General features: G+C 44.9%; 1 protein-coding gene across 5 annotated transcripts in view; it reads left to right on the forward strand.

Moving 5' to 3' along the window:
• The window catches only part of MAP7D1 (MAP7 domain containing 1), a 65,056-nt gene that overhangs the window by 20,217 nt on the left and 17,174 nt on the right, over positions 1 to 27,665 (forward strand). For 3 of the 5 annotated variants that reach the window (XM_069971671.1, XM_069971668.1, XM_069971669.1), the window contains exons 2-6: positions 13,992 to 14,390; positions 17,142 to 17,210; positions 20,843 to 21,006; positions 24,996 to 25,110; positions 25,441 to 25,551. In XM_069971671.1, the coding sequence (XP_069827772.1) occupies positions 13,992 to 14,390; positions 17,142 to 17,210; positions 20,843 to 21,006; positions 24,996 to 25,110; positions 25,441 to 25,551 (858 nt within the window). The remainder of the gene's footprint in view (positions 1 to 13,991; positions 14,391 to 17,141; positions 17,211 to 20,842; positions 21,007 to 24,995; positions 25,111 to 25,440; positions 25,552 to 27,665) is intronic. The other 2 variants (XM_069971672.1, XM_069971673.1) reach the window with 1 other exon arrangement.

Genomic DNA, 27,665 nt, shown 5'->3' on the forward strand with positions numbered 1-27,665 from the left:
AAGCACTGGGGGAAGGTGTTTTGGGGAGCACTATTTCAGCCTGAAGCACTGGGGGAAGGTGTTTTGGGGAGCACTATCTCAGCCTGAAGCACTGGGGGAAGGTGTTTTGGGGAGCACTTTCCCGGCCTGAAGCACTGGGGGAAGGTGTTTTTGGGGAGCACTTTCCCGGCCTGAAGCACTGGGGGAAGGTGTTTTAGGGGAGCACTTTCCCGGCCTGAAGCACTGGGGGAAGGTGTTTTGGGGAGCACTATTTCAGCCTGAAGCACTGGGGGAAGGTGTTTTGGGGAGCACTATTTCAGCCTGAAGCACTGGGGGAAGGAGTTTTGGGGAGCACTTTCCCGGCCTGAAGCACTGGGGGAAGGTGTTTGGGGAACACTATTTCAGCCTGAAGCACTGGGGGAAGGTGTTTTGGGGAGCACTATTTCAGCCTGAAGCACTGGGGGAAGGTGTTTTGGGGAGCACTTTCCCGGCATGAAGCACTGGGGGAAGGTGTTTTGGGGAGCACTTTCCCGGCCTGAAGCACTGGGGGAAGGTGTTTTGGGGAGCACTATTTCAGCCTGAAGCACTGGGGGAAGGTGTTTTGGGGAGCACTATTTCAGCCTGAAGCACTGGGGGAAGGTGTTTTGGGGAGCACTTTCCCGGCCTGAAGCACTGGGGGAAGGTGTTTTGGGGAGCACCGCCCCACCCCAGAGCACTGGGGGCAGGCCGCCAGCACCTGGTGTGATGAAACCCCCTCCCCTCTGTGATGCAGCTTCATTGATTCTAATGGAGATGCGTCACAGAGGTTAGGGAAGATCGCCACACCAGGGGCCGGCTTGCCTGCCCCCAGTGCTCTGAGGTGGGGCGGTGCTCCCCAAAACACCAGCGCTGTGCACGAGAACTCGGCAGCAGTTCAAAAGAAGGACTGTGCCACTGGCATCCCTGTGCCAGGGCCGATCCATTAAGGTATAATATCCAAAGAGATGTACCTGGTGGTACATTCACTTTAAGCTGCGTGGCCCAACCCCTTCTGGGAACCACATGTAAATTCAGGAAAGCATTCAGACTATTGGCACTCCCCATAGGCTTCTATAGGGGCGTCCGTGACGAAATTCTGGCCGAAAATAGGACAGGGTCTATAAAATCCTGAAGGGTGTCCGTGACTAATGTACCCCTATGTATTCGGAAATCCAGTTGTGTGAATGGGGCCTTAGAGCTGTATGTTGTTGGATGAGCAGTGTCCCCTATAAGATCTGTTCCAGCACGTTGCATGTCAGGCCGTTATATGCTCTGTTATACGTGCCGCGGTCTCAGACATTCCTATAATGTTCTCTGCAGAGCAGTGGAGCGCACTAATACACAAAAAGACCATTGTGTCTGTAATGAATAGCGCGGCCACAAAGCACCGATGTCTCAGAGTCAATGAATTGGCGATATAGACCCTGTGCTATTTTTTTACCTATTCTTACACTGTGACTGATTTACTAAGCGCATGGACACAAAAACAACCTTTGCGGTCTGGCTGCACGATCGCCCACTGGGCCGCTCAGGGTGTGTTCACACAGGACTGAAATGCTGCTGGCTGTGACTTCCTTATTAAAGGAGAAGTCCGGCGATTTATTAAATGTGGCAGCCGGTAGCGGGGAAATTGATTACAAATACGGACTTACCTCTCCCCGTGCCCATCGTGAACAGCGGGACCTCCACTGCTGATGGACTGGCTGCTCAGTGAGTGGGATGGGACTTTACGTTGTTGCATTATTTGTCCCAAATTCTTCATCCTAAGTGATATATTGGGGGTTCCTTCATTAATTTCATGGTAGATTGAAATATACCATTACAAAGTACACCTGTTCCTGAAAAGAACAAGCCCTTACATGGCCCTGTAGATGGAAAAATAAAAGAGTTATGGGTCTTAGAAGACTGGAAAAAACGAAAATGTAAATTGTTGCGGTCCTTAAGGCCATTTTGGGCTCTGTCCTTAAAGGGTTAAAGGGGGAACTCCAGCAAAAAAAATTTCTTTCCAATCATCTTAGAAAGTTATATAGATTTGTAAATGACTTCTATTTAAAAATCCCAAGTATTCCAATACTTATCAGCTGCTGTATGTCCTGCAGGAAGTGGGGTATTCTTTCCAGTCTGACACAGTGCTCTCTGCTGCCACCTCTGTCCATGTCAGGAACTGTCCAGAGCAGTAGAAAATCCCCATAGAAAACCTCTCCTACTCTGGACAGTTCCTGAGATAGACAGAGGTGGCGGCAGAGAGCACTGTGTAAGACTGGAGAGAATACACCACTTCCAGTACTTATCAGCTGCTAAATGTCCTGTAGGAAGACCTGAGATTACAAATCTATATAACTTTCTCTTACCAGTTAATTTGACAAAAAATTATTATTCGTGTCGTGTCGTGTTTTTTTGTAGTTTGGTTTATTAGGCAAATCTGCCATTATCTGCATTCAAAAAGACTTTCCCCAGGTCCCCCCCCCCCTTCCTTCTCTCTCTCATTCACTGCTCATTATCAGGAAATCACGTCTTGTTTACATCAGTAGAGCCCTGTGTAACCTATGGAGGGGGAAGGGGGGAGATTAGTCGCCAGCAGAAAACAAAGGATTACACAGTGGGAGCTGTGTGAAAGCCGGTATTCAGAGGTCAGTGCTGACTTCAGAGGAGATGTAACTGTAACTCTTTGTTGTCCTGTTTTGGTGCCTCGTCTCCCTCCACCCCTCCCCTCTCCATAGAGAACCATGAAGACAGGGGGGAGAGCTTCAAACTGCTTTTTCATAATAAAAATTCATTTTTCGGCTAATAAACCCAATTACAAAGTGTCTTAAAATCGCCTGGACTATTGATTTCTATATATATATATAAAAAAAAAAAATTGACAGTGACACTTTAAGTCTTTATTTTTCATATGACTTGGAAAATTCAAAGTTTCTGGTTCGTCTTAAGTCTGCACTATATTTTTCACAGTAAAATGTCTGCCGTATACTTGGGCCAAGGCTTTCTCTATCGGAGTGATTAGTGGCCGCATTCTTCCAGCATTAGCTAAGGGCAGTATATAACCCAGGGGGTGCGGGCACAGAGATGGGACATGGTTGTCCTCACAGCCACGTGATCCATTGTGTGTGAATGAGACTTCCCGGGGTGGTCTCTGTGTATAATCTTCCCGCCGCTCTTCATCATTCTCCCCCGGCTCGGCTTCTGAATCTGTGTGTAGTCAGGCGGCCGTGCAGGACCACTAATCTCTCCTGGCTTTGTCCTCTTCTTTTTCCTCTTATGCTGCATGGCCAGTATATAGGCAGATATACATTTTATACATAATTAAAGACTGATTCTATGTATAAGGTCTAAATGTCATTGGTAGAAATCAAATTGATGGTGCAAATCATTAGTGTAAGTGCATAGAAGATTGTCAGCAGTAAAAAGCCCGCTGCTCCGTCTAAGTATTCCCCTTCTTATCACCTTAGGATAGATATATGTCTATCCCAGGCAGGTTTACATTCTGTTGTTGTAGATTTCCCAACCACCTCTGCTGGAAGTTTGATCCAAGCATCTACTACTCTTTTAGTAAAGTAATATTTGCTTCTGATGGCCACTTTCTTCCAGAGACAGCACCACTCTAGTCTCCAGTTTGGCTGCAGGTTTTGTAACTTGGTTCCATTGAAGTGAATGAAGCTTAATTGCAAACCCCACCTGACCTGGAGACAAAAGTGGTGCTGTCTCTGAAAGAAAGTGGCCGTGTTTTTGTAGCGTTGGATAGCCCCTTTAAGGCTGTTAGAAATCACCACCCCTAAATCCATCTCTTCTGAAGTCTTCAACTTGACTTTGACTGTTTAGCATTCAGTGTATTCCTATTCCAGCCTATTATTTTTATTTGACAATACAGTAAAAAATATCTTATCAGACCTTCCCAGATCCATATAGCAGAAGGACACCACTTTGTTGCAGTGTTATTTTTATTAATTTTTTTTTTTTGTTTACTTTTCTGCAAATAATAGTAATGGTGTAAATCCATGTAACTCCAGCAGGTGATGCCCCCCTGTGCCCCATCCAGTATTCCACTCCTGAAGACAATGAAGTATTGTTGATCTCAAAGCAGTTTACAATGCAGGTTGCCTCTACTGAATATGTGTAATGGCTTCTGGCAGGAAATCTTTCCTATTTTTGTGCTACCAGTTTCGTTGCTTGTCTCCTATACAAGGCCCAGCGGTTCTGTCCGTGAAGCTTCTCCTTTGGGCTTTATAATCTGATCATTTATTCAGCGTCCGTCTGCCGTCCCGGGCTCTGAGCTGGCAGCCACGTGGTAATTCTAGTTCTATGGTTGGCTGGACGGAGCCTCCCCTGTCTTCTGATGGCTGCTGGCAGCTGGACGCTCTGCAAGGTCAGACTGCCTGGGCTCTTATGTCATCTGACTCCAAGACTGGATGGACGGCACTGACTATTAGGTATATATGGAGAAAAGGATGGATGGATGGATGTTTCTGCAAAATGAGTTTCTAGAATATTTAGTGTGTGCCTAATATGGCCCGATAATAACTGTAAACGAGCACCAATCTGCTAGATTGGAACTCGTTTACTGGGCCTGTTACATGGCCTGATAATCGTTTAGCAAGGGCTGCATGGACATCGTTACCGATGTCCTTGCAGCCCTTGCTTAAACTGCATACATTACCTATCCACGCTTCCTGGCTGCTCTGCGGTCCGCTTCTCTCCGGGTCCCTCGCTCTGAAGCTGCAGCGTGCAGGACCCAGGGAGAAGCAGAGAGCAGGAGGAGCCCTGGACCATGGATAGGTAATCTATGCACTTTGCAAATTTTCCGCCTGCCGGTCGCACACCGCTGTTGCTTGTAGTGATGTGTGACACTTATAGGACCAAACTTATATTAACGATCAGCTGATGATCGTTGTCATCGGCTGATCGCTGTGTTTATTACACGGAGCGATAATGGGCCGGATAGGGCCGGTTATCGTTCCCTGTAATAGGGCCCATACTCTGTAATTTGTTTTCAAGAATGGGCATCTCCCCGATGTGCGGCTTTCCTAGAAAAGTGGACGTGATATAGTCGGCACCACTACACCGCGGTAGGACGCGGCTGTATAGGAGGAATTCTGTTGGTCGAGGTGTTCTCAATAAACGATATAGTAACTGGCGTATCATAAAATAGACAAAGATTTGAAGCACTCACCTAGTCTTCAGGCTTGACTTTCTTGACTTTATTTAATACATCCAAGGGAGGGGAGGACAGGTGGACTAGCGTGTGTGCACCATCCCGGGGTCGTGTGTGCCCACTAAGTCCACCTGTCTTCCCCTCCCTTAGATGTACTAAATAAAGTCAATCCTGAAGACAGGGTGAGTGCCCCACATCTTTGTCTATTTTGTAATTTCCTAGAAAAGTATTGCAGACTACACATTATTATAAATCAGTCACAGAGTTGAGGTTTTGGGCTACGGCTGCTTGAAGCAAGTGTTTACCTGTGCACTATATATATGTATATAAAGTATAAAAGACCTTTCTCCTCAGCATCTCCTGTGCAATAGGGACATATCAGCTGGTTGGATACATCTAACCTGCTGTTAGTTCCCCTTTAAAACAATGAAACTCCAACGTGTGTGAACATCCCCTACTATTTCCGCACCTGCATGACTTGCATTGATACTTCATTTCCAAGGATTCTAGAACAGGAGCCATAAAACTCACTGACACTTTGTTACAAACAAACCTGTGACGCTCTAAGAAGAGACATTCAAGTGGAAGCAAAAGGGTGTCGGCCGTCCGTTCATTCCGGAAATTAGTGGTGGTCAGGGACTAGAATATGATCCTGTGACATGGTTGGCATTCCCCCTGTGACACACATTCTTCTATGGCCGGGTTCACATCAAGCACTAGTGTAATACAAGGCCAGTTACCATGCGGCAAAACCGACCCCCGCAGTTTTACTTGCTGTGATTTTGGAGTGTGATTATTGGCGTGTTTAAAACTGCAGCAATTCACAGTGTGCACAGGGGTGTAAATGTGTAGGGTTTTCCTGTGCACAGGGGTGTAAATGTGTAGGGTTCTCCTGTGCACATGGGTGTAAATGTGTAGGGTTCTGGTGTGCACAGGGGTGTAAATGTGTAGGGTTCTCCTGTGCACAGGGGTGTAAATGTGTAGGGTTCTGGTGTGCACATCGGTGTAAATGTGTAGGGTTGTGGTGTGCACAGGGGTGTAAATGTGTAGGGTTCTCCTGTGCACAGGGGTGTAAATGTGTAGGGTTGTGGTGTGCATAGGGGTGTAAATGTGTAGGGTTCTGGTGTGCATAGGGGTGTAAATGTGTAGGGTTCTGGTGTGCACATGGGTGTAAATGTGTAGGGTTCTCCTGTGCACAGGGGTGTAAATGTGTAGGGTTCTCCTGTGCACAGGGGTGTAAATGGGTAGGGTTCTCCTGTGCACAGGGGTGTAAATGTGTAGGGTTCTGGTGTGCACATGGGTGTAAATGTGTAGGGTTCTCCTGTGCACAGGGGTGTAAATGTGTAGGGTTCTGGTGTGCACGTGGGTGTAAATGTGTAGGGTTCTGGTGTGCACAGGGGTGTAAATGTGTAGGGTTCTGGTGTGCACAGGGGTGTAAATGTGTAGGGTTCTGGTGTGCACAGGGGTGTAAATGTGTAGGGTTCTGGTGTGCACATGGGTGTAAATGGGTAGGGTTCTCCTGTGCACGGGGTGTAAATGGGTAGGGTTCTGGTGTGCACAGGGGTGTAAATGGGTAGGGTTCTGGTGTGCACAGGGGTGTAAATGTGTAGGGTTCTGGTGTGCACATGGGTGTAAATGTGTAGGGTCTGGTGTGCACAGGGGTGTAAATGGGTAGGGTTCTGGTGTGCACAGGGGTGTAAATGTGTAGGGTTCTGGTGTGCACATGGGTGTAAATGTGTAGGGTCTCGTGTGCACAGGGGTGTAAATGTGTATGGTTCTGGTGTGCACAGGGGTGTAAATGTGTAGGGTTCTGGTGTGCACAGGGGTGTAAATGTGTAGGGTTCTGGTGTGCACAGGGGTGTAAATGTGTCGGGTTCTCCTGTACACGTGGGTGTAAATGTGTCAGGTTCTCCTGTACACGTGGGTGTAAATTTGCAGTGTTTCTGTGTGCACAGGGGTGTAAATGTGTCAGGTTCTCCTGTGCACAGGGGTGTAAATGGGTAGGGTTCTCCTGTGCACAGGGGTGTAAATGTGTCAGGGTTCTCCTGTGCACAGGGGTGTAAATATGCTGTGTTTTTGTGTGCACAGGGGTGTAAATGTGTAGGGTTCTCTTGTGCACAGGGGTGTAAATATGTCGGTTTCTGGTGTGCACAGGGGTGTAAATATGTCGGGTTTTCCTACACACTATACTAAGGGGAGATGTATGACACCTTGTACAGATGAACAGTGCAGCAATTGCCCACAAGAACCAACCAGACTCCGGCTGATCGGCCTCCATTACATACAGATGTACATAGTACCAGGTGTAGTTTGTTCCTTGGCGTCAAACTGATTAAGAAAAAATGGATCCTTAAAGGGTTTTATATCTCAAATGGAAACATATTGATAATTGTATGGGCGAGTCTCCCGACAGCTGGCAGGTCCTCTGACCAGGGCTGAGCCCCAGACAGCCTGTCAGCTGACAGGTGCAGCATTGCTGGCAGTGCTGGGCAGCAGCTGTAGGGGATAATGCACAGGGCAGCTGTAGTGGGCACTTCCCACAATAGAATAGGAGGGGGAGGGGGGACTATACCCAAAGGAATGGAGTAAGCTGGCCACACATAGGACCTGTGAACATGCAATAGGTGCCACACATGCCCACTGCCGCTTCATTCAGCCTGTGGTACTGCCATGCTTGTCCATGTCAGTCCCATAGAGATGAATGGAGAGGCAGGGAACCACTTCAGGGTTTATGGACATAACTTTTTTTTTTATTATTATCATATAGTGAAATTACAGGAAATTGACCTATTACTGTTCCATGCAGCTACAGGGAAATAGACCCATAGTGCATGCTGGGTAATCAGATTTACAAGCTCTCAATCACACATCAAATATGGAAGTATGATAGATAAAAATCCTTTTAAATTAACTGGTGCCAGAAAGTGTCAGAGATTTGTAATTTATTTCTATTAAAACAAAAATTTCCGGTCTTCCGCTACTTATCAGCTGCTGTATGACCTGTAGGGCATACAGCAGCTGATAAGTACTGGAAGATTTAAATTTTTTTTTTTTTTTTATAGAAGTAAATGATGACAAATCTCTGACACCAATTAATATGAAAGATTTTTTATTTTTTTTGTGAACTACCCCTTTAAGTCCGCTGTGTATAGTAATACTGTACTTGAGTTTCTATATTGAGTCATTCCTGCCGACCATCGTCCGCTGTGCCTCATGTGACTGGAGAGGAGTTTTTGCACTTAGGTTATAACACATTTGTTCTTCCTGCTCTACAAGAACTAAAAATATTCTCCGGCTCGATTGTTTTCGATGGGTCGGGTCATAGTCAGAGGGACATGAGACACTACTGGCTGCTATCGGATCAGCTGTTTCCATAGGAAATTAACCCCTGCAGTACATGTTACCGGATTCGGCAGGGTGTCCACAACTAAGGTTTTCATACTCATCTGAACCAATACAAATCCTATACGAAATTTTTTTTTTTAATAACTACTCTTTTTTTTTTCCTATTTTTTTCCTTAAAGTGTCACTGTTGTTTAATTATTTTTTTTTTTTGCATAAATCAATAGTACGGGCGATTTTACGTAACTTTGTAATTGGGTTTATTAGCCGAAAAATGCATTTTTATCATGAAAAAGCAGTTTTGAACCTCTCCCCCCCTGTCTTCATGGTTCTCTATGGAGAGGGGAGGGGTGGAGGGAGATGAGGCAACAAAACAGGACAACAAAGAGTTAAATTACAGCTACATCACAGGCTATCTCCACCGACCTCTCTGACCTCTAAATACTGACTTTCACACAGGTTCCGCTGTGTAATCCTTTGTTCTCTGCTGGTGACTAATCTCCCTCCTCCCCTCTCCATAGGTTACACAGGGCCTGACTGATGTAAGGGCGGGTTCACACTACGGAATTCTCGCGGACAATGTCCGCGGAATTCCGTCAGCTGTCCGCCCGCACGGGCACGCGCTTTTCCGCCGGCTCCATAGACACCATTCTATGGGCCGGCGCATTCTGCGATCCGCTAAAAGAAGTGACATGACACTTCTTTCAGCGTATAGCGGAATACGCCGGCCCATACAATGGTGTCTATGGGGCCGGCGGAAAGGCGCCCAGATGTGCGGGCGGACAGCTGACGGAATTCCGCGGACATTGTCCGTGAGAATTCCGTAGTGTGAACTCGCCCTAAGAGAGTTGAGATTTCCTGATAATGAGCAGTGGATGAGAGAGAGGAGGGAGGGGGGGACCAGAGGAAAGTCTTTTTGAATGCAGATAATGGCATATTTGCCTTATAAACCCAATCACAACGTTTCTTAAAATCTTTAAAGAAACAGTGTCACAATTTATTTATTTATTTTTTTAAGAAGTCAGCAGGGCTTGTGATTGCCAGTAGTTTTGCTATATACTCTCTCTCTAAAAAAAAAAATCAGTTTTAAATAAACACTATACATATGGCCACTAGGTGTCTCCTTTCCTGTCAGACTGTGACCCATGCAACCTCTGTACAGATATTTGGCCTTTTCTTCATTCAGAAAGAGACCAAATACAGGAAGTCCCCGTCCTTTGCTCATTCAAAGATATGACTTCTTATTGATTGACAGCCATTCCTGAACGCACACACACACAACAGGACAAGTCTTCACTGTGCATGTAAACAGCTGCTGCGTGTCTACATTCAGTAGCCGAGAATTCTGGGGGTGCTTGGATTGTATGGTCAGCTCTCCTGTCGCACTGTGACATTATACTGACCGAACAATAACAATAAGTTAATTGTCCTCATTTGATATATAACTTGCATGATGAACATACCACATGTACAGGGGGAGCAGGGAATTCCAGACGTCATATTACTATACGTTTTTGTTTGGCTGGTGATCTCCCCTTCCATTACTTATCGGCTGCTGTATGTCCTGCAGGAAGTGGTGTATTCTCTCCAGTCTGACACAGTGCTCTCTGCTGCCACCTCTGTCCATGTCAGAAACTGTCCACAGCAGGAGAGGATTTCTATGGGGATTTGCTGCTGCTCTGGACAGTTCCTGACATGGACTGAGGTGGCAGCAGAGAGCACTATGACAGATTGGAAAGAATGCACCACTTCCTGCAGCACATACAGCAGCTGATAAGTACTTCAAGGCTTGAGAGTTTTTAATAGAAGTAAATTACAAATTTCTTGTACTTTCTGGCACCAGTTTGTTTGAATTTTTTTTTTTTTTTTTGTGAACAACCCCTTGTTAATCTAGGAAGTTAGTGTAAAATTTCACAGAGGTATGACAACTTAAAGCTGCAGTATGAGACATTTCATCACTATTCTCATAGTATTTACCCCATCCTAACCTCAAACATGGTTCAAGGGGGCTTTCCTTCCAGATATGGAACCAATGCACCAATGTACTCGAAAAGCTCTTTTCCTACCTCCCCCCTCACTTCAGAAGAAGCAGGATTTCTATATCCATTATGGTCTATGGAGGAGTCGAGGGGGATGAGTGAGCATGGAGAGGCGAAAAGGCAGCCCTGCACAGCACAACATCCTGCAATCTTCTCTCACCAAGCTCCCAGATAAGCACTGACCTTTCTGACCTGTGAATCCAGCAATTTATGTGCCCAGTCTCCAAACTACACAGCTGCTTCTCTCCTCTCCCTGCTCTCTTATCCCCCTCAACCGCTCCTCCCTCCATAGGTTATAATGGACACAGCAAACCCGATTTCCCTTTGCGCCTATGTAATAAAGACGGCACAGAAAAAAAAACAATAATATGTTCAATAAATCCACAACCTCTACAACTACGGAGAATGTTTGAACAGTATCCTATAGTATAATAACCGCTGGAATCCTGAACTGCACCCACAGGGTTCCCGCTTATAAATCTCAGAGTGCTGTGGAGACATGGCAGCGCAACTCAGGATCCCAAGGGCCGTTATCCTATCGGTTTCTGTTGAGATGTTGAGAAGTCAATATCCCTAACTGCAGATTCTTAAAGTGGTACTCCGGCGAAAATATTTTTCTTTCAAATCAAACGGTTTCAGAAAGTTTTATAGACTTTGAATTTACAGCTGCTGTATGTCCTGCAGGAAGTGGTGTATTTTCTCCAGTCTGACTAAGTGCTCTCTGCTGCCACCTCTGTACATATCAGGAACTGTCTAGAGCAGACTGGAGAGAATACACCACTTCCTGCAGGACATACTGCAGCTGATAAGGTACTGGAAGACTGAAGACTTTTTTAAGAGAAGTAAATTACAAATCTCTGGCAATTTCTGGCTCCATAATTCTGTGAACAATCCCTTTTAAGGTCCAGGAAGAGAAATACTTCAGAGAAAGCCTAGTGAAGGCAGATAGAAGTGAGAACAGGGGTGATGCAGACAAGCAGTGAGATGTACATAGCTGGGCTTTTGCATCCAGGGAGAACACCCTCTGGGTTTTTAGAGCTTATTTCTATATTAAGCAAAAAAAGGAAAGCCATGTCTGCACTGGAGGGCTCGATTTGTAAACGTAAGATACGTGTGAAACCCGACTGGGAAACCGAAGACAAACGTGCACTTAGTTTAACCAGCTAAAACCCTGTGACAGGTCTGCTTTAAGTGCAATAAATAGCATGTGGATTATTAATTCAAAGATGCATTATATTTTATGAGTTGGCTGTAGTCTTGGGAAAGATTAAAGAGAGAATCTTTGAAAATTTGCCAGCATAATAACATCAATTGATAGCAATGGTACAAGCTAGGAGAAAACTTTCTATAAATCTGTATAGAAGCATTTGTCATTATGTATAGTCAGAAAAATCAACATTTTCAGCAATTTCTGTTACTGCTTAGGCTATGTTCACACTACGTAAAAGTACGGCCGTTGTTGCCGATGGCAACAACGGCCGTACTTTTGGCGCGGTGGAACAATGCCTGTTTCTTTATGGGATCCCGGCCGGAGCGCATACACATCGTATACGCTCCGGCCGGGATCTCATATGGGGCCGCAAATAACTGATTTGTCAGTTTTCTGCATCCGGAATTCAGTGAATTACGGCCACAGAAAGCCCTGTCAGTTCACACAGTGAAGCGAGGGGCTCCGGCGCTATGGGAAGCTCTGATGCGGGCGCCCGCTGAGGCGCCCGCATCAGAGCTCTGCGGCCGAAAAGATCATTCGGCCGGTACTTAAGTACCAGCCGAGATGATCCGGCCAGAGATTGGGCGTTCCGTGACCTGGCCGGGATCACGGAACGGCCGGTCTCTTACGCAGTGTGAACATAGCCTTAAAGTGGATCTGTCAAGGGGGCATTCACATATTCTGTGCAAGGTCCATATATACCGACAATGTGCTATACTGGCATCATGATTTATTATGACGCCGAGAGCTCCAGATCAGTTTATATCTTCGCACTACTGTACTGACGCAGTCGTAACGCAAAGATTTAAACTTTTTAAGAGCTTCAGGTATCCTCATGAATCATGATACCGGGGATTCCGAATTCTTGTAATCACGGATGTTTGTAATCACGGAATGTGTGAATGCCCCCTTAGGTCTCCTCCACTCATCAGTTTTTTTCGGTTCATAAATTAGGATCCCGATTTATAGACAGAAAAGAACCTATTGACTTTTGTGTGATCATCCACTCATCTGCTTATCTGTTTTTTTGCCGCTGTTTCGTTCTTTTACAATCCGCTTTTGCAGAATAGAGGCTCCAATACAAGTCGATGGGTCTGTTTTTATTAAAGCTGATGACATACGGATGCACCATCTATATCCTGTCTGTATTTACTGATGCATCGTCCGGCAACCCCTAGGCTGTCTTCACCAGTAGTGAGGAGTGAACATGTTCGTATGAACCTGGCGCCAATTGTTCGTGTTCGTCGATCACAAACAATTTGTTGGTTATAATCATCATTTTCGAACATATTCGAACTCTCAAACGTACGCAATTGAGTAATTTATGCTTTGCGGCTGGTAATCTGTACGCAAGTACGTAACTCTAGACCAAAACGTGCGCAACTGTGGGGGAGTTTATCAAACATGGTGTAAAGTCAAACGGGCTCAGCTGCCCAGCAACCAATCAGATTCCACCTTTCATTTTCCGAAGAGTCTGTGAGGAATGAAAGGTGGAATCTGATTGGTTGTTAGGGGCAACGGAGCCAGGTTCACTTTACACCATGTTTGTTAAATTTATCCCTGTGTACGCAAATGAAGTGGGAGATTTATCAACCATGGTGTAAAGTGAAACTGGCTCAGTCGCCCCCGGCAACCAATCAGATTCCACCTTTCATTCCTCACAGACTCTTTGGAAAATGAAGAGTGGAATCTGATTGGTTGCTAGGGGCAACTGAGCCAGTTTCACTTTACACCATGTTTGATAAATCTCCCCCTAAATGCGTACGCAACTGTGTAATTTACGCTTTGCGTCTGATAATCCGTACGCATGTACGTAGACCGTATCGTACGCTTCTACCGTATGTTTATTATTTGTTTGTGAATGTTTGGCGAACATGAACCGATCATGATCATTTTTTTTAATGTTCGTGTTCGGGCTCCGAACCGAACATCGGGATGTTCGCTCATCACTATTCCCCAGTGGCCCTTTATTGCCCTCCCTTTTGCACAAAAACGGACGTATCACTGATGCTATATGCATACCGGTGGTTGAAGAAGTTGGATGCAGCCCTAGGGAGTCAAGGAAAAAATTGGACACTATATTTTTTTTCCCCCAGACTCCCTAGAGCTGCATCCTGCTTCTTGAGCCACCGGTAATCACATACCGAACGATGGGACCCGAGCTCCCGTTGCGCTCATCTCTAGTCTGTATGTCCAATGTATTGATCTGTATTCATTTGAGGTTCTTATGTTATTATCTTTCTATATTTTGTAGGTGTTGAAGCAACAACAGAGGAGAATGTACAACCACCAGCAGAGGCCACGCACAGCTCGGACTCTCGGCAAGCCAGTGGACGGCCAGAAGCGGAAGCCGCCAGCTCCTTACCGGTGACTAACAGCCAACTCTCCCAACAGACTTCTGGACTTGATGCAGCAGCACAGTCAGCTGAAGGACCCACTTTATCTTCAAAAACAGAATCCGTGGAGGAGGGACCAAGATTACCCACTGACGATCACAGTTCTTTACCACAGACTGAGAGACCGAGCACATCACATGTGGCCGAGAGTCCCAGGTCTTCTCCAAAAGAACAGCAGATAGTAAAACCTGATGGGACTTCTTCCCCCGCTGCCCAGTCTCCTACTCCGGCTGTTACACCCAAACAGAAACAACTAGGTGGGCCCCATAACCCACCTCTGATAGTTGTTTAGAGTGGATCTGTTTCTACCATGAGGACCCCTTAGCAATTACTATTTGGTTTTCATCCTGCCGGTCTAGTGATACAGCTGGCCTTGTTTTTCAGCCTAGGGCCACATTCATACGTTCATATAGTCTGTATGCAACAGACGGCACCCCGATACTCCCGGCATCATCATTCATTATGATGTACAGTACTGTGGAGATTTAAGAGTTACAGAGCTCATGGCATCATAATGAATGATAGCTGAGGAGAAGAGACGGCACCGCTGCTGTCAGACTAGTTAGTGATCTATCCAGTAATCCAGATACGATATACAGTCTTATGTGCAAGATTTGGTGGTGCTCAGCTATGCATAGAGACCGTCCATATGTATAATGTAGAAGAAAGAAATGAGCGGCACTCACCCAATTTAAGTTGAAACACTCCTCCTTGCTTTATTCCATAAGTGGGTAGAACATTGTATGGCCATACAGAATGTGTTACCAGCAGGACCAGAGGATGCAGATTTACCCGCGAAACAGTTGTCCTTCCCACACAGCACGGTGCTGTTGTCTTCCCTTTTCTGTAAAACGCCACTTACATGGAATAAAGCAAGAAGGATTGTTTCAACTGTAATTTGGTGAGTGCCGCCTATTTATTTTTTTCTACAGGTGTGTAATGAATGCACCTGACACAGTCCGGACACAGATTGCATCTACAGAACGTTCACACAACGTACGTCTTATGACAAGAAAGGCTGTTTTTTTTTATAGTGAAATGGGTTGCATTGAAGTCAGTGCAAACAACGGCTGTCGTTCACACAATGTATTGAACAACGTTGTTTGATGCGGCCGTCGAAATAACAAGCGTGTCAATTATTTCCAGCTGCTGTGCATTGATTTTATTGCAATTTTCACTGCCCACAGCGCCCATTGTTTTGAGTGCCAAATAACGTTCAATGTTTTTATGTTGTGTGAACATAGCCTAAAGCTGTATTCACACCTGGGGAATTTATCAGTGGTTGCTTAAGATCTATCCAGTAATCCAGACACGATATACAATCTTGTGTGCAAGATTTGGTGGTGGTCAGCTATGCATAGAGACAGTCCATATGTATAATGTAGAAGAAAGAAATGAGCGGCACTCACCCAATTTAAATTTAAACGATCCTTCTTGCTTTATTCCATAAGTGGTTAGAACATTGGTTGTGTCGGTAACCCATTCGTTATGGCCATACAGAGGATGCTGATTTACCCGCAAAACAGCTGTCCTGCCCACGCAGCACGGTGCTGTTGTCTTCCCTTTTCTGTAAAGCGCCACTTATGGAATAAAGCAAGAAGGATTTTTTTTGGTGTGTAATTGTCATAATTGCTCAAAAATGTGCAACTTTTCTTGTGCACAAAAATTTGAGAGCATTGTGTGAAATTTTTTAAAAAGCTGCAGATTTTTGCAATGCTGTCAACTAGTTTTCTGGAGGAACCATTGATAAATTCCTCCCATATTATCATAGTATTTTGGGCCTATTTGGGTGTAGTTAGCAGTTGAATCCTTATGCTAATTAGGTGCACCGCCCCCCAGTGAATGGCTCCGCACTCGGCTAGCACATTCCTTCTAATGAATATCACCAGAGCGGGCCGGCGGTGCAATCGGTAGCAGATTGATGGAGTGTGGGGTGGTATTCCTACCCCCAGTGCACCAAAACACTTAAACAGCATACGGAAATAAACTGCTAACTACGCGGTAACGGTGCCGAGGATGGAGATAAGGAACGTACCTTCATCCTCAGCGCCCCATGCGTTACAGTGCGATACAGAGAGATCAGCAGGTTAGATGGTTGTAACCTATTGTTATGTTTCTATAGGACATGAGTTACTGACAAAGAAGGTAGTTTTGTTACCTTCATCCTCGGCACTCACTTTTTCTTATACCTTATGTTTTATGAGTATGTGAATTAGGTGGGTTGGTGCACTGGGGGGTGGGGCGGTACTGCAGTCCTTGGAGCAGGGATCCGCCTGTCGCTCTGCAAGGATATTCAGGTGGCCCTCTGCAAAATAGCACTGAGGGTAAAGGTGAGGAAATGACCTTTGTTCCTCATTGTCTCCTGCCTATAGGAACATAACAGCAGGTTAGATTTATATTTAATATTTATATTGAAAATCGTTGTGTGAACATAGCCTAAAACGGCACGCAGCCAGGAGACCCTTGATCTCACAATGGTTTGGGTCCCTGTTGGATATCTACGGCTTATCCTGCGGATTCACCGTAAATGTCCCAGATTTGAATACTCGACACTGGATACTTTTGACACGTCTGATTTTACGTTTTGAATATCGTCTTTTTTTTCTTGTGTTTTAAAGGGGAAACTAATAGAAGCTCCGCACATACATAGGGCTAATGATGCATAACAACCTGTAATAGGCAAATTAGCCACGTCTTCTAATGAATATTCATATTCCTTCCCCTGCGGTGACGTATGTGTATCTTATTCTGAAATCCCACCCTAGCGGAGTAACATTGGCAAAATGGTGGCCAGAATAGCCGAACAGGATACACACCTGTCACTGCTGGGGAGATGTTGTACTGTCCATCCATAGTATGTACTAGAGCAGGGGCAGGAGACCTTGTCTCTCCAGCTGTTGCAAGACTACAACTCCCATTAGACATGCTGGGAGTTGTAGTTTTCAGCAGCTGGAGAGCCAGGGTTCCCTATGCCTTGTATTAGAGCCTTTTTCTGAATTCCTTCACAGACACCCAGAAAGCAGAACAACGGCAGAAGCAAGCGAAGGAGAGGAGGGAAGAGAGGGCCAAGTATCTGGGTGAGTTAAATGCGGCAGTCAATTGTACTTGTTACCAGCACCATGGCGGCGCGCTAGAGCCTTCGTCTCACCCATCACAATGCGTGAAATTTGCCCTTGCCAGGAAAACCGACAGGCCAGACGCATAAATATTTCATCTGTAGCGGAGGCGAAACAGCATCAATATTTCACGTCTTCCAGACACATCAGGATGCAAAGTCTCTCGTCTTCACCTCTTACTCAACCCAAATATTATTCATGTAGCACCGTCCTATTATGTAGCAGCGAGTGCAGAATATTTCTATTATATTACGATCTAGGGCGTGGCAGAGTGTAAGAAATGCAGATTTACAATAACTACATTGAAATTGAATGGACAGCATACAAATATTATTATTAATTACATTAATAATAATCTAGGTCGATCAATTTATAATAATAATAATAGGTCTACCAGTAGGCTCCATGATCCCTGTGTACTGATATTTGGTCTTTTCTGTGTTCAAAAAAAAAAAAGTGACCAAACACAGGAAGTCCCCGTCGTTAGTCGCTCACACAAGCAGAGACACCTGTCCATCATGCAGGTTGTATATCAACTGAGGGCAATAACTTAGGATAATTGTATAATTAACTTTTGCTAATTCCAGTTTACCAGGAGACAATGCTCTGTATTATGTAAGAATTCAGTCAGTATAATGTCTGGTGCTGTGTGACAGGAGAGCTGACCATACAATGCAAGCACCCCCAGGATTCTCTGCTACTGAATGTGGATGCGTAGCATCTATACACATGTGCAGTGAAGACTTGTGCGGCTGTCTGCACACTGAGGAATGTCTGTCAGTCAATGCCTAGCCATGTCTGTGAGTGCGCAGAGGACTGGGACTTCCTGTGTTTGTTTGTTGTTGTTTTTTTTAACAGGAAGGGGGCATAGACCACAAGGGTAGCATAAACTAGTGACAGAGAAGCTGAACAAGGTGACTGTTCTGTGCAGCTGAATCAGAGATCTCCTCCTGAATAACATGGACACCTCTCCATTATGTGCATGAGCCCAGTAGTCCTGGATATTCATGAGAAGCAGCAAACTCCGCCCACACCAGCTGCTTATAGGGAATTATCTATCCATGCTGTGTATAGGCATTCAGCTGTCAATCAGCAGCTGGAAGGTAGGACAAAGGGTGGGGCAAGAATCCTATTCTCCTGCATATTTGGAGAACAGCTGAACAACATTATACAAGTAACACACCGATCTGTTCAGCATTTCTGTCACTGTTAAGGTGGAATAAATCTAGTGACAGATTCCCTTTAAACATAAAAAAAATAAAAAAAAAAGTGTTTTATTGCAAAACTGCTTGCCAGCACAACCCCTGTTGATTTCTTTAAGGGAAAAAAAAATGTGACAGCGCCTCTTTAAAGTTTCCAGTTTCTTTGGAAACCACAGGTGCGAGTAAATGCAATTTAGTAAGCGACCCCATGGTATTCCTTCACGTTGTGTATAGAGTAATAGCAGCAGTGCCCAGAGGGAACAGTCACTCTAATATGTGAATCAGTCACCGTGAGTCGGCCCTGATTATTCAGTAAGATGGGATAGATGATGACTAGGAACTCGTGTTCTGAATATTAAGGCACTGAGCTAGTGAAACATGACAGTCACTTGTCTTCTCTCCCGGCTCATTGAGCTGCAATCTTACGTTACTGCTAGGAAGGGAGGTGATGCGAGCAATGCTAGTTGAATCACTTTACAAGTTGTTGTTTGTTGATTTTTTTTTTTTTTATATGCCGAGGAGATACAGCTACCGGTACTACTGAGATATAGGCAGATGAATTTTCTTAGTGAAGATTTTTCCAGTAATACGAGTTTGCGTCGAATTACCATACAAAAAAGAGAAAAATGTAGGAGGCACTCACCAATAAAAACATATTCTTTATTTATTTCTTAAAAACGCCATAGCAGGACAAGCAGGAGAGCAGACGCCTTAGGCGTCTGCTCTCCTTCTTGTCCTGCTATGCCGTTTTTAAGAAAGTAATGAATAAAGAATAATTTTTTATTTGTGAGTGCCCTCTACATTTTTCTCTTTTTTTGTATGTTTTTTTTTTTTATTATTACTATTTTATTAGATTTTATTCCTGGTGCTGCGCGTTTTCTAGCAAAGCTTGTGAGGTCACCTGATCAGAGTTATCGGCACTACTGAGATATAGGCAGATGAATTTTCTTAGTGAGGGTTTTTCCAGTAATATGAGTTTGCATGGAAATACCAGATATGCAATATTGCGGAATAGGTATCCATACAAAAAAGAGAAAAATGTAGAGGGCACTCACCGATAAAAACGCAGATAAAATGCCATAGCCGTACAAGCTGCTTGTCCTGCTATGGGGTTTTTAAGAAAGAAATTAATAAATAATATTTTTTTATTGGTGAGTGCCCTCCTACATTTTTTTCATTTTTGTATGTTTTTGATTTTTTATTACTATTTTATTAGATTTTTTTTTTTTTTTTTTTCCTGGTGCCGTGCATTTTCTAGCAATGATTGTGCTTTGTGCTTTTGTTACGTGCAGCATAAACCTGGTACGGTGTGGTTGTTTTTAATAGCAGGCCGTGTTTAAGTGAAGCATGGATAGCCCAGCTCTCTGGCGTGTGTCCAAAGCTTGTGAGATCACCGGATCAGAGCTATCGATCAGATTCTTTATAATGTTTTTATGTCGGCCCATAATCATTGATCTAAAGCTACTGCAGAACTTTAAGGCGGTGCCCCCTGCATCTCTGCAGTCCCCAATGTCACCCGACAGACGCCACAGGATGTAGGAATAGAAGAGACATTAAATAATGGAGTCCGAAGGAGGGGGAGGGGAGAATGTAATAAAGAAGTTATATTTACCCATCCCGGTGCCTGTGCAATGCCACATTCCCGCTCCTGGCCCCCGTCAACATCTTCATATCACCCTCCTGCTATGTCACAATGCCCCACTGAGCCATTCAGTGACTGGGGTGGGACACTGCTGCAGTCACTGATTTCCTGAGCGGGCTAAATTCCACAGCTGCTGCACATCCTTATTCAGAAGCAGAGAATCTTGGGGGTGCTCGCATTGTACGGTCAGCTCTCCTGTCAAACAGCATCAAAATTTCTGTAACCACACAGTGACATTATGCTGACTGAATTGTTGCATAACAAAGAGCATTGTCTCCTGATAAAATCAGGATAGTTATTCTTTGATATGGGGCTTTATTAAATTTTTATGTGAATGGCTTACTTTACTGGAAAACAGACTAACCTGCTGCTATGTTCCTGTAGAGCTGGGGATGCTGAGAATGAAGGTGGTTTTCTTACCTTCATCCTCAGTGTTTTTGTTTAATAATGTTCTTTAGTATTATGTAAACTACGCTGTTTGGAGCACTGGGGGCGGGGCTACATCCCTGGTTGCAAAGCTCCACCCCTCAGGCAACACTTAGTAGTGATGCTGATGACTGTAGAGCATCCCCCTATGGGTACATTAGAGCAGGTTAGATTTTTGTAAAAGGGAGTCCATGACAGGACCAATCTGATTATTATATTGAGTATATATTTCTATCATACGGTGTTTGGTTAGTCATTGTGCTGATTCTCCTTGTCATGCAGCCCAAGCAAGATTTATAACCCAACTTTATAATTACCTCCAGCTGCCAAGAAGAATGTGTGGCTCGAGAAAGAGGAAAAGGCAAAGCAACTCAGAGAAAAACAATTACAAGACAGGAGAAAAAGGCTGGAAGAACAGAGACTCAAGGCCGAGAGGAAAAGGGTCATACTGGAGGAACGGCAGAGGTTAAAGTATGAGAAAAATAAGGTACGTCAATGAGGAGCAGCCATCTCAATGCATTAGGAACACACAATGTTTAAGGCCTTCTTCATACTTCAGGAAAATCTATATGGATTTCTAATCAGGATAGATTTCCTGACCTATAGGGATTAATTGGGCATGGACACCCTTCAGGAATTTTCCTGAAAGGTGTCCGTGTCGGGAAATAGGCCCAGAAATTATAGGACATTCTGGATGCTTTGCTTGGTGCTGATGCGGGTTGTTTAACTGTACACAATCCTAATCAGGAGCGTGTAAAGTTAAATGTGAAGCTGTGTTTAACAGGGCTGGGAGCCGTTGGCTCTTGACCCTGTCAACCACTCTTTTGGCCGGAGGCAGCACTATACCTCCTGTCACAAAAGGCCCCTCTCTCATATCACTTGTGCGCTTGCAAAGTCCGAAGATCTAGGGAGAAGCCGGAGGAGGTCACCACTGCAGGCCGCAGTTGTTAAGTGTTTATTTGCTCCTGCAGAAACCTCCTGAAAGGCTTCCTGAGGAGCGTTTCCTGGCCGTATAAACGGCCACAGACGTGTGAAGGGGACCTAAGGGCCCTATTACACAAAGCCATAATTGGCCGATTATCGCTCCGTGTAATGGAGACAACGACCAGCCGATCAAACGATCATCAGCTGTACGTTTCTTTGGGTCCTGACCTAAGATCATCATCCACCTATCCACGCTCCCGCTCTTCGTATGCGTCCTGGCACCGCGTGCTGCAGCTTTAGAGCGACCTGTCTGAGCTGACAGGCCCCACAGCCAATCATTGGCTGGGATCGCTGCTCAGACAGGTCACTCTGAAGATGCCACGTATGGTGTCGGGAGTAGAGATGAGCGAACCTGGAGCATGCTCGAGTCGATTCGCACCCGAACGTTCGGCATTTGATTAGCGGTGGCTGCTGAAGTTGGATAAAGCCCTAAGGCTATGGGGAAATCATGGATATAGTCATTGGCTGTATCCATGTTTTCCAGACAACCTTAGAGCTTTATCCAACTTCAGCAGCCCCCGCTAATCAAATGCCCAACGTCCGGGTTCCGGTTCGCTCATCTCTAGTCGGTAGCATACAGAAAGCAGAAGAAGAGTAGGAACAGGTAAAGTATTAACTGTTTGGGCAAGGACTGCACGGACAACACTAATGATGTCCGTGCAGCCCTTGCTAAACGATTATCGGGCCGTGTAATCGGCTCGGTAAACAAGTGCCGATCTAGCAGATCAGCGCTCATATATAGTGTGTTACCCAGACGCAGCCACTGATTGGCCGGGCAGGAGAGCAGTACGCTGGGACCCTGTGCAAAGAGGACAGGTAATGTATACAGACACAGTGGGCGGCGGCAGCAGCGGGAGCCGAAAGGGTTAAGGGGCCGGCAGAACTACATACACGCAGTGGTCGTTCCGACCGCTGCGCGTATGTTGTGACAGTGAACTGCCAGGACCTGACAGACTCGCAGCCAGATTTATGCTGCGAGTCTGTACGTGTGAACTGACCCTAAAGGGGTTATCCAGCGCTACAAAAACATGGCCACTTTCGTCCAGAGACAGCACCACTCTTGTCTCCAGCTTTGGCGGGGTTTTGCTGCTCAGTTCCATTGAAGTGAATGGAGCTTAATTGCAAACCGCACCTGAACTGGAGACTAGTTGTGTTGTCTCTGAAAGAAAGTGGCCATGTTTTGTAGCACTGGATAACCCCTTTAAGGATTATAGGAAGATGCAGCATTCACATTTATTGACATATGATCTGCATGGACCTGACATCCCAGGCAGCTTGTCATAAACTTGTAGTTACACGTGCAATATAACCGACTTTATTACTTTGAGAAATCTATGAAAACTCAGCAACGTCATTACCTGCAGGGAAGAGATCCGTGCAGACAAGATCCGTGCAGACAAGCATGTTCTATAGACTTTGATTTTCCCACTAGTGTTGTAGAAATGAGGGGGATATGGGTTCTCTATACAAAGGACTGATCAGGCCGTTCAGACATAAAAAATAAACCATTGTCCGTCAGCTGCCGTCTTATCGTGTAATAAGGGATTATCGGCCGACATCTGATTATTGGCCTCAGGCCGTCTGAATGTTGTACGGCAGAACTTTGCAAATCGTTGTCATATCAGACTTTATGATGACAACAGGGAAGCGGCATACACTTCTACAGTCTATAATAACACTCTCATTGTAGTGGGTTACGCTAACGTGTTTCTCAGAAAATAAGACCTAGTTTAATTCTGGAGGCTGCTTGGAGTAGGCTTAAAATATAAGCCCTGCGCCAAATATAAGCCCTGTGCCAAATATAAGCCCTGTGCCAAATATAAGCCCTAGTTACAGTCAGCTGACCAGATCCCTGACACTGGGTGCTAAGCATCACCATATCAGGGCCGGACTTGTTATGCTCCGCCCCCACCTGCTGCAGGGGAGGGAGGAGGGGTAAGAAGATGCACAGTAGGGGGCATTAAAGATGGGGGACAGAGGGTATATGGGCTAACTACAGAGGGGGGAGGGAGGTATACAGTATGGGGATTACCTGACGAGGGGGGTATACAGTATGAAGGCCTAACTACAGGGGGAGGTATACAGTATGGAGGTCGAACTACAGAGGGGGGAGGTATACAGTATGGAGGCCTAACTACAGAGGGGGGAGGGAGTTACAGTATGGGGGGCCTTACTGCAGGGAGGGGGTTACAGTATGGAGAAACAACTACAGGGGGGGGATTATACAGTATGGAGGCCTAACTACAGAGGGGGGAGGTATACAGTATGGGGGGCCTTACTGCAGGGGGGGGGGGGGGTTACAGTATGAAGAAACTACTATAGAGGGGGGAATTATACAGTATAGGGGGGCTTACTGCAGGGGGGTTACAGTATGGAGAAACAACTACAGAGGAAGGGAGGAAGATATAGTATGGGGAAACAGTATACATAATGGAGGGCCCTACTGCAGAGGGGGGATGTATACAGTATGGCGAAGAACTTCAGAGGGGGGAGGGAGGTATACAGTATGGGGACTACCTACGTGGTGGTGGTGGGGCTACTGCAGAGGGGGGGTCTATACTGTATGGGGGAGGAAGGTTAACAATGGGGGAAGAACTACAGAGGGGAGGAGGTAGGTATATAGTATGGAGTCCTAACTACAGGGCAACTTACAGTATGCAGTAAATATTATAAGACCTTGTCTTATTTTCGGACTAACACGGTATGCTTGTATTTCATTCTTTAGAACCATAATGGAAACAACTATCTGATATCCTATTAGTTCATGTAGTAACTAAATATATTTTAGGATATATAAACATTAGATTACAAAAGGTTTTCTCGTCACTGAAAACATTTAAAGGAGAAGTTCGGCAAATATTTTTATTAAAGTATTTTATTGCCCCCCAACAGTTATACAAATCCCCAATATACACTTATTACGGGAAATGCTTATAAAGTGCTTTTTTTTTCCCTGCACTTACTACTGCATCAAGGCTTCACTTCCTGGATAACATGGTGATGTCACTTCCTGGATAACATGGTGATGTCACTTCCTGGATAACATGGTGATGTCACAACCCGACTCCCAGAGCTGTGCGGGCTGTGGCTGCTGAAGAGGATGATGGCAGGGGACACAGGGCACTAGAGGGACACTGAGCATCCCTCTGCCATCATCCTCTCAAGCAGCCACAGCCCGCACAGCTCTGGGAGTCGGATTGTGACATCACCATGTTATCCAGGAAGTGACATCACCATGTTATCCAGGAAGTGACATCACCATGTTATCCAGGAAGTGACATCACCATGTTATCCAGGAAGTGAAGCCTTGATGCAGTAGTAAGTGCAGGGGAAAAAGCACTTTTATAAGCATTTCCCAAAATAAGTGTATTTTTACTTTGATAAAAATTTTCGCCGGACTTCCCCTTTAACTTCAGACTGTATCAGATTTTTCCAGAAACGACTCCATCACCTACCCATGTTTGTGATTTTATCATATTGTTTGATTCTTAGGAGAAATACGAGGCGGCAGTCAACCGTGCCACCAAGAAGACCTGGGCCGAGATCCGCCAGCAGCGATGGTCGTGGGCGGGCGCTTTAAACCAGAACTCTCCAGGACATAAAGGGGGTAAATAACAGCACTAACGCCTTGCCTGTAACCAGCGCTTAATCTGATATATCTGTTTCTATATCTCTGGCAACGACAATCTAACGTCTGTGGATATTCTTTAAAAAAATGTCAGGATTGGACAGGGCGGATTTTATGGTTTCCCCTTTAAATAATTAGCGCCAGAGCTGTCTATTATTAGAAAATAACATAGAGCCGAGCCGTACATGCATGTTAATAAGGCTAAATTACTATACGTTTAGTTGCATGTAGGTTAGAAGGCTTGTATAATATTCAGATACTTATTGTATTGTGCTGTGTTTTTTTTTGTTTTTTTTCCTTAAATTTTAGCTGTAAATAGATGCTCAGTGTCCGCCGTAAACCTCCCCAGGCATGTAGACTCAATAATCAACAAGCGATTATCTAAATCCTCTGCCACCTTGTGGAACTCGCCAAACAGAAGTAAGTGTTGCGGACGTTTTCTAATTCTACCCCGCGTCGGCCCGTCCTCATCTGTAACGGAACAGCAGAGCTTGCATAATTCTGACATCCCATACATCAGCCCGGGCCCTGGAATTTACTGTGCGGTTTGAATTAGAGGGTTCTTGCTGGAAGATCACAAAGACGTTGAGGCCGTGCTGCAGGACGACAGCTGTTTTAGGCTGAGCAGACACTTTTTTTGGGGGGGAGAAGTCTCTTTTAATGGCCGGGTTATGTATACAAGCAAAAAAAGACCGTATCCTCAACCGCTGCTCAAAGACTCCTGAGACTCCGGATTACGCTGTGTATTCTCTGGAATGTAGCTAGTTACCAGATATGGCCTCTCAAGTATTTCCAGGGCGGATAGCAGAGGAGGAAGTGTGACCATTGTGGAACAGTCAAGTTGCTGGCCTGTCCGTTCTTTTGTAAACATACGTCTGTAACCGCTGATCTGAAGCCGCTATAGGACGTGAAAAAATATTTCAGTATGACTCGAGAGTGTTATGTCATTAGGCAGGGTGGGCAGATCCCAAGAGATTGGCGTATTTGCTCCCTAAAAATATACATTTACATGTATACATATATTTTTCTGGGGAAAAAAATCTTTTACATTAACTGGTGTCTGAGTTTACACAGATTTGTAATTTACTTCTATTGAATTTTTTTTTTTTTTATTCTTCCAGTACTTCTTAGCTGCTGTATGTCCTGCGGGAAGTGGTGTATTCTTTCCAGTCTGACACAGTGCTCTCTGCTGCCACCTCTGTCTATGTCAGGAACTGTCCAGAGCAGCAGCAAATCCCCATAGAAAACCTCTCCTGCTCTGGACAGTTCCTGACATGGACACAGGTGGCAGCAGAGGGCACTGTGTCAGACTGGAAAGAATACCCCACTTCCTGCGGGACATACAGCAGCTGATAAGTACTGGAGATTTTTTTTTAAATAGACGTGATATACAAATCTGTATAACTTTCTGACACAATTTTTTTTTCCCCTTTAACCCATTTATCAGAAAATTGCATTTACATCCACATAATCTTGAAACTTTCCTTTTTTTTCTTTTTTTTTTACACTGGTCTCTGCAGTAGACACCACAAGCTGGCGTCTCCTGTATCTGCAGTTTTTTTTTTTTTTTTTGTCAGCTTTGATGTGTTAACTGGAACAGGATGTGAAACAAGTGCCCGGCATTTCCTACAACACACGGCATAGAGGTTGTCAATCAAATGCAGGAGGAGGAGGAGGCAAGCAGTGATAGGGATGGAAATGCCGGACACTTATTTTTATATAGGTAGAAATGTAAATTGTTCAGCTCACGCATCTAAGGGGGCATTTACACGTTTTGTACACAGTCCATATATACGAATGATGGGCTATGGAACCACATTGGAGTTCCCGGCATCATCTTTGGCCGTGTCTGTACAGTAACTTGAAGATTTAGGCCATGTTCACACAATGTATGTTTTGTATAAATCACGGCTGTACATGGGAGCGCCCACATCCGAATTCAGCAGAAATCAAGATCATCCGGCCGCTACTGCTGTACCGGCCTGGATGATCTTTAGTCGTTCTGTGATCTGGCCGGGTCACAGAACAGCCAGTGTTATACACCATGTGAGCATGGCCTTAACCCTTAGAGGACCGGGCCAATTTTTAATTTTCGCATTTTCGTTTTTTCCTCCTTGTGCTTAAAAGGCCATAGCACTTGCATTTTTTTTTTACCTAGAAACCCACATGAGCCCTTATTTTTTGCGTCACTAATTGTACTTTGCAATGACGGCTGAATTTTTTCATAAAGTACACTGCGAAACCAGGGAAAATCAAGGTGTGGTGAAATAGAAAAAAAACGCATTTCTTTTTTTGGAGGGTATTTGGCCCTGGGGTAAAACTGACTTGTTATGCATGTTCCTCAAGTCGTTACGATTACAACGATATATAACATGTATAACTTTTATATTATCTGATGGCCGGTAAAAAATTCAAACCATTGTTAACAAATATACGTTTCTTAAAATCGCTCCATTCCCAGGCTTATAGCGCTTTTATCCTTTGGTCTATGGGGCTGTGTGAGGTGTCATTTTTTGCGCCATGATGTGTTCTTT

The sequence above is a fragment of the Dendropsophus ebraccatus genome, chromosome 5 (genome assembly GCF_027789765.1).
Source record: "Dendropsophus ebraccatus isolate aDenEbr1 chromosome 5, aDenEbr1.pat, whole genome shotgun sequence".
Taxonomy (NCBI): domain Eukaryota; kingdom Metazoa; phylum Chordata; class Amphibia; order Anura; family Hylidae; genus Dendropsophus; species Dendropsophus ebraccatus.